Here is a 12,379-nt window from a genome sequence, read left to right on the forward strand (position 1 = left end):
TATCGATGTTATGTGTTGAGACCACATTATGATGTGGGTTTGCTCGAGCTATTCGACATGAGACGATCGTAGATTATTGATTAGCGGTTTAGTCACAACGGGATTAAGCGTCGGGACTTGGGTTGAGTCTCGGGGTGGTTTTGATGATTAGAGCGTTACCGGGAGATAAAGGGTAACGGGATGTGAATTATTGGTGTTTGAGATTATTGAGAATAGCGGGAATTGGAGAGCATTAATTATGATTAACGAGTTAGGAGGAAAGTACCAAAAATGCCCTTAGGAGCCTTTAGAAAGTATTAAATGACCTAGGGGTAAAATGGACATTTCACCCCTAGGATAGATATAACCCTTGATAGCTGAGAAAAGTGATGGAAAAACAGAGTACACTTTAGAGTTCTCCCGTACCTTCTTCTCCTCACTGTTCTTTGTGGTTTTTGAACCAATTTTGAGGATTCAAGCTTAGGAAGCAAGCCTTGGGAGTTTGGGAGTGTGTTCCATCATTGAAGGCCATCATAAGCCAAGCTTTGGGTAAGTTTCTAACCATGGTTTTCTCTAGTTTGCTCTGTTTTGGTTTGTTTTGCAGCTGAGATTACTAGGATGAATTCATGGTTTTTGTTGGGAGTTTTGGCTAGGGTTCCCATGCTTGTGATGTTTGGGGTGTGTTAGGATGGTTTTTGGGTTTATTTGGCATCAAGAATAGGCTTTGGAAGCTTGGAAATCGAGTTAGAATCGAAGGAGATGAAGAAGGACGGTTCAGGGGTGTTTGGGCCTGGAGGTAGCGCTACAGCGCCCACCCTAGGGCGCTATAGCACTCCTCAGGAGGCTTTCTGGCGCTTGGGAGGTTCTGTGTAGAGCGCTGTGGCGCTAGGGGTTGAGCGCTGTAGCGCTACCCTGTTCCTTCTAAGTCCTGTTTTGAGTGTTTTTAAGGGTTTTTGACTTGGGGTTTCAATCCTTAAGGCCCGGGATCGAATCTACTCACCGTGTGGGCATGTTTCGGGGTCCCGAGGGTGGTGCTTAGGTTAAGACCCTATTATTGTGGATTCTCATTAATGGAGGTTATAATTGGTTGTGATTAGGTAACCGCTAATGAACTAAAAGATCGATCGTTCTCAGGGGTCGTCTTTATCATACTTCTCGCTCGAACCTGAGGTAAGAAAATAGTGTATGAACACAGTTGCACCCTGTACAGGTATATGACATGCACGGTTTGATATTGAGGCATGTTGGTTGATATATGTGAACGTGGATTGCATATTAAATGCTAATGAATGCTGATTACCTGCTTGAGACACTGACTAGTCAGGGACCGACTCTAAAGTCGATGATCACGCATTGAATGGCTCTATGGCGTTAATGCGGGACCGGCCCTAAGGTCGATAAACTTATAAGCGCTTGCCTGGTCTACGACCAGATGACTATAGCCAAGGTATATGACCCCAGTGACCGTTTGTCACGTGGCTAAGGGACGTTGTCCATAGTTTTGACCCTAGAGTCGTGGGGAAGGTTATGTTGGTGACCAATCACCATGCACCTGTCCTGAACATGCTTATGAAAGAAATCACCTATCAGCTAAGCCCTGGTGACCCTATCGTCATATGGCTAGAAGGAGCGATGCTCATTATTGTGACTTTTGGCTATTGTCACCTATTTGTCGGACTGATAGTCCCGAATGGTTGTTATGATCGTTGTTGATATTATATCATGTTTTATTATGTTTTCTTGCTGGGCCTTGGCTCATGGGTGCTATGTGGTGCAGGTAAAGGAAAGGAAAAGCTTGGCCAGCCTTGAGCGGAGAGCTTGGGCGATGTGATGTACATACAGGGCCGCTTGACCGCCACGGTCAAGGAGTTCTCAGAGGGACTAGGGGTTTACCCTATATTTGCCGCCTAGGCCGGCGGGGATTGTAAATTTGGAACTGTAGCGACTCTTTTGTATTAGGAACTATTTGTAAACATTTTGAAAGGCTCATGAGCAGTTTGTTTACTTAATAAAATGCACCCTTTCCTTTTTGCTGGTTTTTCACCTTAACCTGATATTAACACTTAGATCACGTTTTTAACCAAAGGACTCGGGTAGCGGGTCAAATTTCCGGTTCACCGTAACTGTTCTGGGGTAACCAGGGCGTTACATATATATATCTTTAAGATTTTGACAACGTATGTCATAAATAGGAGTTTATGTCGAGCGTCGGGAGTGCGTTCTACCCCGCATTTGTAGAGGTAGATTCCGATACTGATAGTAATGGTCAGCAGGTTATCAATATGGATGACGACTTTGGTGATGATGTCCTAGATGCTTTGCCTATTAATCCTGTTACAGTGGTAGATGATTATTATGGTGGGGATATTGAAGACCACGATGTCGTCGGGTTGGCGGTACCTGGCGAAGAAGCTCCAGTGATGGGTTATGTCTTGGCGCAACTAGTGGGTGAAGATGATGGGCCAAGCTTTTCTGGCCGATCATAAGGTATTTTACGGGCAAATCCTGAAACCCAACTAACAGTTCCCCTTTTAGATAAGATGAGATTATCTTTCGATATTCCTCGTAATATTAAGATGAGGTTACCCAAGTTTGTCGAATGGGTCGATTAGGATACCCCCGGTTGGTGTGGTATGTATGAGTACACCTTTCATCAAGGTTTCAGGTTCCCCTTCCCTCCTTTTGTTTCAAAAGTACTTAACTGGTATCAGATGGCCCCTAGTCAGCTAATGCCTAATGCATGGAGAGTGCTCTTAGGCATCGAAAGGTTTGCTGAGGTGTTCAGGATGAGTGTTGAGTTATTAGAGTTTCGTGCTCATTACACAGTGAGAGAACATGATAAAGCGAAGGGAAGATATAGTTTTGTGTCACGTAATGAAGACAAGTCCTTGGTTTGTAATATAAAATCCAATGACCGTGGTTGGAAATAACACTATTGTTTCTTCCATGGAAAAGAAATGTTCTCGCCTGGAGCCGATAGGTTTCCTACTAGTTGGCGGGTATTAGGTAGGTGTTGCATGCTAGATTTTTTTTTACCTATTTTTCTTGTGTCTTTTGTTTCCAACCCATTGAAATCCTAATGTTGGTATTTTCTTTTTCTTTTTGTAGATAAAGAATTGACCATACTTCCTGCTTTGTCGTACGATAGTGACCAGAATTTGAAGAAAATTTTAGCAATCCCTGAAAAACAACGAAGTTGGAAGAAATTGCTAAAGGAATCAAATTTGACTTCGAGTTTTCTTTGGAGCAAAGTCGAGGGGCGGAGTGAAGGTAATCTTCTTATTGGACCGGATGGTCGTATTCCTGTTTTTTTTTGTTGAAGCGAGCTTTAGAGTTGATTAGTATCAAGTTTATTCTTCTTAACCATCTGACAGAAGAAGAACGTAATCTAGCGGATAAATTTTCGAAAAAGATGTCATTCAAAATGCCTTCCGGTCCTGATGCCTTGGCAAAAGCCAAGAAAGGGGCGAGTAAGAAGAAAGGTCATTCGTCGGCTGTAGAGCCATCAATAAACCCCGTGCCCTCAAAGAGTATTGTTCCTTCAAAGGCCATCGAAGGAGGATCAAGCAAGAGGCCTAGGGTTGATTTTGATGAGGAAGAAAATATCTCTATCATCATTCCAAAGAATACTTGTGTGTATTCGAACCCTTTGTCTATTGAAGGATATGTCGAAGCCCTCTTGTGTCATCGTGATGAGACTCGTTTGAAGGAAATGGGATCCGTCGAGTCATCTAATGATTTGGTGTCTAGAGCCTATCGGGTAAGCAACCTATTTTACTTATTTCATTTTTGTATATTTTGTTTGTACTGACTCATTTATTTTTACAGATGCTTTCTGATGCGATTCATATTCGTCGAGACCATCAACGCCTCGGAAGGGAAAACCGTGATCTTAAAAAGTCCAACACCGAGTTTCGATCGGGTCTTACGAAAGTTGACGAGATGCTTAAGGCAAGTAAAGAATTAAACGAAGAGTTGAAGAGGCAATTAAAGGATAAAGAGAGCGAACTGGTTAAGGAGAAGAAGAATTCGAATGATTTATGTGCTCAGCTGGAGGATATTGCGGTGAAGGCCATGTGGAAAGCTCGTAAAGAACTGTTGACAGAGTTCAAAGAAGGCAAGTAAGAGTTGGAACTCTACGTTGGTATGTTTGAGGATGAGGCTGGCCCTACCGACGGGGGGTCTATTGGTCCTAGGTTTTGCACAGATATTCCTCAAGATGAGGATGAGGGCAACCAGATTGTTGGACATGTTGTTGGGGATATTGTTGAGCATCAGTTTATTGTTGATTCTGAGGTGACTCAGTAGTATGTCGAGTGTTGTTCCTCGGTTGGACGATGTTTGGTTTGTCAACACCTAAACTATATTTTTGGTCATATGCTTTGCTCTTTTGTTGGTTTAACATTGTGATGTTGGCTGTTGAGCCTTTTGATGCTCTTTGTTGAGCCTTTTGAATGTCGAATTGTGCTCTCTGTTGTATTGTTGAGGTTTTTTATGTTAAATCATGCTTTTCACTACAGTTGAATGTTGGTAGTCAACTGTGATTGAAGTTTAATGAATATCATACAATTTGACCAAGCATAAAGTGATTGTGATCATGGTCCTCTACAGAAGGTATGTGATTATCTCAGATAGCACCATTGGTAGTATTCTACAATAATATCAGACGTTAGGCGACAAACAATAGTTATTCATCATCCATCTGTTAGAGATCCATTCATTGGTCTGAGGACCGTCAAGTGCCAAACAATGCCTATTTATGGCCATCCATCCGACTGGTATCCACCATCCGTCTGGGGTCCATCCATCCGTCCGGGGATGGTCGTGTGACAAAAAGTGCCAACCTAGGGCAAGCCATCCGTTTAGGGATTGTCACGTAACAAGGAGTGGCAACCTTAGGTCGACCATCCATCTGAGGATGGTTATGCAACAAGGAATGCCAGCCTATGGCAATCCATCCATCTGGGGATGGTGTCTTCCATCCGTCCGGGGTCCATCCATCCGTCCGGCGATGGTTGTGTGACAAGATGTTCCAACCTAGGGCAAGCCATCTGTTTAGGGATGGTCACGTAACAAGGAGTGACAACCTTGGGCCAACCATCCATCTGGGGATGGTTGTGCAACAAGGAGTGCCAGCCTATGGCAATCCATCCATCTGGGGATGGTTGATTTTGTATGTAAAACTTGACCAAGTGTAAATTTTATTGTAAAATGACAATATTCATAATCAACATTTTTTGAGAAAAGTAAAGTAAAAAAATAGAAGATATTCAAACCTGGAATCGTCATAAGTTGTCTACGATTATTGTCTTGGTCTTTTCAAGCATTTCTTCGACCTTCTCCTTTCTCCCCAGTCCAAGTGTTGGTATGTTATATGGCGATGCTTGGACTTGTGTCAAGTATGAATTATTATGCATTATCAGGTGTTCATCCAGGTTTACTTCAGACTTCTGATACATGGATCATCACACTAGCCTCTTGACTATTATATTTGAATCCTGTAATGTCAGGGGGTGCGGTCGACGGCAGACCTCCGATGCGTAAGTCAGTATTGAGATCTTATAATAAAGAATAATAAACAATTGAAACTTTTTACCTATTTAATGGGTATGTGTTGGGTTTCCTTGGCCGGTCTTCGAATCCTGGAATGTTAGGGGGTGTGGTCGATGGCAAGGTCGTTGACCCTCCGATGCTTAAGTTAGTATTGTGATTAAATAATGATAAAGGTAAAGTACTTAGAGTTAAGAGTTTAGAAGTGATAATGTTTTAAATGAACAACGTTCCAGCTGTTACTTATGTTGCGTCCATCATACGCTTGAAGTCTGTATGCACCTTGTCTTACTATTTTGGTAATCTTATAGGGCCCTTCCCATGTCGGACCCAACTTTCCAGCTCCTGCTTCTTTTGTATTCTGGAAGACCCTTCTTAAGACCCAGTCACCAACATGGAATTGTCGAACTCTAATATTCTTATTAAAGTGTTGTGCCACTTTATGTTGGTAGGCTGCGACCCTTATTAATGCTTGTTCCCTTCGTTCCTCTAATATGTCAAGCTCGTGACCCATGTTTTTCCAGTTTCTTGCATCTGTCGTGTGATCGAATCTTGTGGAAGGGAGTCTTGTCTCTACGGGAATGACTGCCTCGGTTCCATAGGTTAGCGAGAATAGGGTTTCTCCAGTTGAAGTCTTTGTTGTTGTTCGGTAGGCCCATAGTACTCCTGGAAGTTCATCTGCCCACCTTCCTTTTGCTTTGTCTAGTCTTTTCTTTAGCGATGCTACCACAGTCTTGTTTGTCACTTCCGCTTGTCCATTTGATTGTGGGTATCTGGGTGTCAAGAACGAGAGTTTTATTCCCCATTTTTTACAAAAATCTTGAAATTCGATACTTATGAATTGAGAACCGTTGTCCATCACAATCTCCCTTGGCACCCCAAATCTGCATATGATATTTCTCCAGATAAAACTCTTGACTTCTCGGTCCCTGACTTGCACGTATGCTTCTGCTTTAACCCACTTGGTGAAATAATCAGTCACTGCTAGCATAAATACTCTTTGTCCCGGAGCCGTTGGCATCTTTCCTACGATATCCATTCCTCACTTCATGAAGGGCCATGGCGTCAATGTTGAATGGAGTTTTTCAGGCGGCATATGCGACACTTGAGCAAACCTCTAGCACTTGTTGCACCTTTTAACAAATTCAATTGAGTCTTTCCTCATTGCTGGCCAATAATACCCGGTTGTAAGGGCTTTGTTACACAGGCTCCTTGATCCAAAATGGTTTCCGCATTCGCCTTCGTGTAGCTCCGTCAGTATATACTTTGCCTCGGCTGGATTCAAACACCTGAGTAAAGGACCAGTGAACGATCTTTTGTACAGTCGACCGCTGCTGAGGGTGAACCTGGCTGCCTTTGTCCTTAGCTTTCTTGACTCATTTTTGTCCGCCGGTAAAGTACCATGGTGCAGGTACTCAATAATTGGTGTCATCCAAGATTGATTGTCGATGGTGTTCGTAGATTGTTCTGGTTGCTTCCACACGGTTGGCCATTGCATGTATACTACTGGGATTGTAACCCCATTCTTAATTTGGATTGTCGAGCCCAAGTTTGCGAGTGCATCTGCATGGTCATTCTCTAATCTAGGAACTTGAACAATTGAAAATTCATTGAAGTGTTTTACCTTTTTTTTTACTACCTCCAAGTATGTTGTCATTTTTGAGTCTTTTGCTTGGTAGGTCCCATTGAGTTGGTTGACCACCAGCTGGGAGTCCGAAGTGACTTTGATATTCTTTATATTCAATTCCCTTGTTAAGTCGAGTCCAGCTATCAATGCCTCATATTTTGCTTCATTATTCGTAGCTTTGAATTCGCACCTAATGGATCGTTGTATAATGTCTCCAGTTGGGGTTGTGAGCACTATCCCAAGTCCGCATCCTTTGCTGTTGATTGACCCGTCAACCGACAACCTCCATTTGGTATTTGATTATTGTTCCAGACATAACAACTCCTTCTCCGCTTGAATCTGCATATCACTAGAGAAGTCTGCAATAAAGTCAGCTAATACCTGAGATTTGATTGCGGTCCTTGGTTGAAATGTGATATCGTATTCACTGAGCTCTACAGCCCATTTTGTTAATCTTCCTGAGAGCTCTGGTTTGTGTAGTATGGCACGGAGTGGATATTGCGTAAGTACCACTATAGGGTGACACTGGAAATAGGGTCTGAGCTTCCGTCTTCTCTAGCTGGTTGTATCTAGTTTCTGCATCCAATAGAGTTTTAGATATATAATACACAGGTTATTGCTTACCATTTTCTTCTCTTATGAGAACGGCACTGACGGCTGTTTCTGATACTGCTAGGTAAATGTAGAGCGTTTCTCCATCTTTAGGCTTGGCCATCAGTGGTGGTGACAAGATATATGCCTTGAGTTCGTCGAGTGCTTTCTGACATTCTTCTGTCCATATGAAGTCTTCAGTCTTCCGAAGCTTTGAGAAGAAGATATGGCAGCGTTCAGATGACTTTGATATGAATCGGCTTAGTGCTGCTATCCTCCCATTTAAACATTGTATATCTTTGATGTTCTTAGGTGGTTGGATGTTTTGGATTGACCTTATTTGCTCTGGATTGGCTTCTATTCCGCGCTTGGTCACCATGTAGCCTAAGAATTTCCCTGATGATACAGCAAAAGAACATTTGGCAGGATTTAATTTCATGTTATATTTTTCAAGTACCTTAAACGCTTGTTGGAGATGGTCAAGGTGGTCTTGGGCAACCAACGACTTGACTAGCATATCATCTATGTAGACCTCCATCGAGTTTCCTAGCATCTCTGCGAACATCCGATTAACTAGCCTTTGGTATGTTGCCCCCACGTTCTTGAGTCCGAAGGGCATGACTTTGTAGCAGAACGTCCCTCGTTCGGTAATGAATGCTGTCTTTTCTTGATCTTCCGGATGCATGAGTATCTGGTTGTATCCTGAGAAGGCATCCATGAAGCTGAGTAGCTCATGTCCAGCTGTTGCATCCACCATCATATCTATGTGTGGCAATGGGAACGAATCCTTGGGGCACGCCTTGTTTAGATCTGTAAAATCAATACAAATTCGCCACTTACCATTCTTCTTCTTTACCACAACAACATTAGCTAGCCAGTCAGGATAGTCAACTTCTCGAACAGACCCTATGTCGATCAGCTTTTGGATCTCTTCATTGATTACTTTGTTGCGGTCTGGAGCAAACTTTCTCCTTTTTTGCTTGATCGGGGGATAGTCTGGGTCTACCTGCAACTTATGAACAATAATATTAGGGTCAATACCTGTCATGTCCTTATGAGACCATGCGAAACAGTTATGGTGCTTTTTCAGGAACTCGATTAGTCGAGCATGAAACTCAGGTGTCAACTTTGATCCTATTTGGATGGTATGCTCCGGGAAGTCTTCACTGATGCTCACATCATCGAGATCCTCCATCTCGGGCTCTACAGGTGCACACGATGATGTAGCGTGCTATAGTTGCTATGCTGAGGCTTATTTGTCTTTCAATGTAGTCTGATAACAATCTCGAGCCATCTTTTGTGCTCCACAGATCTCCTTCACTCCCCACTTAGTTGGAAAACAGATGACCTGATGGTATGTAGATGGGACTGCTTTCATTGCGTGAATCCAAGGACGGCCAAGGATGGTGTTGTAGGCTGAGGGTGAGTCGACTACTAAAAATTTGGTTTGGAGATTGACCCCTTTGGCATACACATACAATGTCACCTCACCAACAGAATGCTTTTGCTCACCGCTGAGTCCCACAAGTACGGTTGACTTACGGATGACGGTAGATTCGTCAATCCACATCCCCCTAAGAGCATGCAAAAATAAGATGTTAGCTGAACTTCCATTGTCAATCAATATTCGTTTAGCTAAACAGTTTGAAATAAATAGTGAAATGACTAAAGCATCATGATGAGGATTAAGCAAATCTGAGGCTTCATCATTGACAAAGCTTATGGTTTGTCCGGTATAGTTTGTTGGTGGCCTCTTTGGTCTTCCGTCCATCCCCGAGACTTCCCTTGCATGTCTCTTGGCAGCTGAGTATGTCACTCCACTCACTTCTGATCCTCCAGATATTACGTTGCATGTCCGTGTGTGTTGGGGTGGCTCTGGTGGCGTGGTTGGTCTGGTATCTCCCCTGGTCATGGTGATTTTTCCTTTGTCTGACAAAAAATCTCTAAGTTGACCTCGGCGGAGAAGTCCTGCGACCTCAAAACGTAGAGCAATGCATTCTACTGTCGTATGGACATGATCATTGTGGAATTCGCACCACTTGGTGGTATCTCGTTTATCAGCTGGCTTTTTTATCTTTTCAGGCCACTTGACTTTGTTTCCCATCCCTTTCATCACCGCTACGATCTCCACTGAGTCTATATTTAGATTATACTCTGGGATGGGTGTTTTCTCTTGTTCTCTTGGTCTTGTGGATGGTAGTGTGTGCCTAGGCTCTCTTCCTGGTCTACTGGTTCTGGTAGTTGGTTGCAATTCGCAGTATGGGCTATATCTGCGTTCTATTCTCCTTGTGCTTCTGCTTTCTCTTGTATTTGGGTAGGGCGAATATGTAGGTTTGTTTGATTCATCTTCTTCCCATTTGATTTGAGCCCAAGCTTTGGCTAGCACATCTTCCATGGTCCTGCAAGGATACTTGGTTAGTTCTTTATAAAGGTCTGAATCTACCATTAGTCCTTTTCGAAAGGTCGTAATCGCTGTATCAATGTTGCATGACGTGATGGATACTTTCTCCGTATTGAACCTAGCAACGTAGTCTCTAAGTGACTCGCCCCTCCTTTGTTTGATCCTATAAAGATCATCAGATAACTTCTCCAGCTTCCTGCTACAAGCAAATTGCTCTACAAATATGTCAGTTAATTGAGCAAATGAAAATATAGAGTTATTCGGTAGGTTCGTATACCATTGGAGGGCTGGGCCTACCAAACTGGATCCGAACCCCTTACACATACAAGCCTCGCGTAGTTCGCGAGGGATGGCACCTGTGAACATTCGTTGCTTGTAGCTTGCTATGTGATCATTCGGATCTGTCGTTCCATCGTACATCTTCATTAGTGGGAAGACAAACTTTTTTGGCATCTCTACGAGTGCTATGGCATCCACGAATGGAGAGTCTGCAAAGCTACTGGGTAAGCTCTTCCGGATTGGCGCTGGGACCCTTGGGATTCTATGGATCCTGGCTTCCATGCCTTCCAGCTTCTTTGCCACCAGCTGCTCAATTATCTCTTCGGGTGTTAGCGTAGTGCTCCGTCCTGCAGTTGGAAGGGTTGGATCAAAGGTCTTGGGTGGCCCCCCTGGAGTACTCGACATTGGGTTGTCTCCTATTGGAGCAGTTGGCATTTGCTCATTTGTCATAGGATTGTCGACTATCGGCGGGGGTCCATGGGTTTGGGTTGATCCCCCTGGGATTGACCCACCAATTCCATTAGTTGTCGGGGTCAACTGTTGGCCTGCTAACTGATCTTGTGGTCTTTCGGTGATCGTCAACTGTTGGCCTGAGGCTTGGTTGGACATTGCTCCTGGGGTAGTATCGAACAGTTACATGGGTGGAACCCACGAGGACTATCGTTCACTTTATTATTCAAGAATTAACACTAAAACTTAAAAGGGGATTTTGATTTTTAACTCAAAATTTAAATAACATAAACTAGAAAGCAAAATAAAGATTGGGATTACGATATTAAAAAAAGCAGTTAAAGGTTAATCTCCACCCTCAACAATCATTCCTAATCACTAATAATAAATATTATTCCAATTTCTCAATTAAACTATTAACCCCGCAGATAATGCTGAAGCAGTCAATTATCTCAGTCTCCCTATTATAAGTAATCAAGGTGAAGCGCTCAATAATTAACTCTTTTATCTAAGCAATAAATCTATGAAGCATACAATCTATTTAACTTAGATAAAGCATTAAGTTCTATGGAAACAAGTTAATCTAGGCAATAAATTAATGAAGCATATAATTCATTTAACCTAGGTTCTATTTTTCATCACAATCAACAATTCTTTTGACTTCACTATCAATTGCAATTTATCACACACACTTAGAATCCTAAACTATTAGGTGAGTAGTAATTCTCAGATGACAATTGAACAATGTAAAACCTTAATTAGTTGGCCACCTAACAAGAAATTACAAGATTCATAACATTAAATTGGAAAAATAGAAACAATCTAATATTTAGAGAAATTGAAGAACAATATTCATTATCAATAATCAAGAATTCATGTCTTGGGTTTTGAATTAACCCTTAACCTAAAAAGAATCTACTCCATAATTGTAATCATAATCACAAACATAATCATAATTAAAATTGAAGAGATAAAGGGAAGAAAAGAACTAGATTGATGAACAAAAGTAATGTAGTCTTGTAGTCTTTTCTTCAGCCTCCTTTCAGTCTTTTTGTCTCTCTAAACCGTAATCAAGATTCTTTCTAAAATTAACCCTAATAATTATTTATAGTCTCAATTAAATTCTAATTAAAAAGAAACAAAAAATCTGAAAACGACGTCGCAAGCCGCGACCTAGAACAAAATCTATGCCTAAATCTGTCCCTCAGGCAGCGGCCTGAAATTTTCGCGCAGCAGCCTGGCACCATAGGCAGCGGCCTGAATTTTATGCGCAGCGGCCTGTCTGGAAGAAAAATTCTGACATTGCAATTTCCATTTAAAGTGCCGCGACCTGAGTTTTATGAGCCGCGACCTACCTCAAAATTCTTCAATTCTTGATCTTAGAAAGCTTCCATGTTGTCACCACTTCTACATTTCAATCCCGAAAGCTTTGAATACTCCTAAAACTTTATTTTAACTACACTTGCCATCAAAATGTCAGATTTATCATCATAAAACGTAAC

The 12,379-nt window shown here is 42.2% G+C and overlaps 1 protein-coding gene across 1 annotated transcript; it reads right to left on the reverse strand.

Moving 5' to 3' along the window:
- Positions 1–8,999: 8,999 nt before the first annotated feature.
- Positions 9,000–11,036, reverse strand: LOC133791376 (uncharacterized). Its single transcript, XM_062229304.1, has one exon. It carries the CDS (start codon positions 11,034–11,036, stop codon positions 9,000–9,002), a length of 2,037 nt encoding a protein of 678 aa, XP_062085288.1.
- Between the last annotated feature and the right edge of the window lie 1,343 nt (positions 11,037–12,379).

Source organism: Humulus lupulus, chromosome 7, assembly GCF_963169125.1.
Source record: "Humulus lupulus chromosome 7, drHumLupu1.1, whole genome shotgun sequence".
In the NCBI taxonomy this organism is placed as follows: Eukaryota; Viridiplantae; Streptophyta; class Magnoliopsida; order Rosales; family Cannabaceae; genus Humulus; species Humulus lupulus.

Excerpts from the sequence above, each read along its gene's own strand:
- LOC133791376 (XM_062229304.1), bottom strand. The coding sequence starts at position 11,036 with ATGTCCAACCAAGCCTCAGGCCAACAGTTGACGATCACCGAAAGACCA.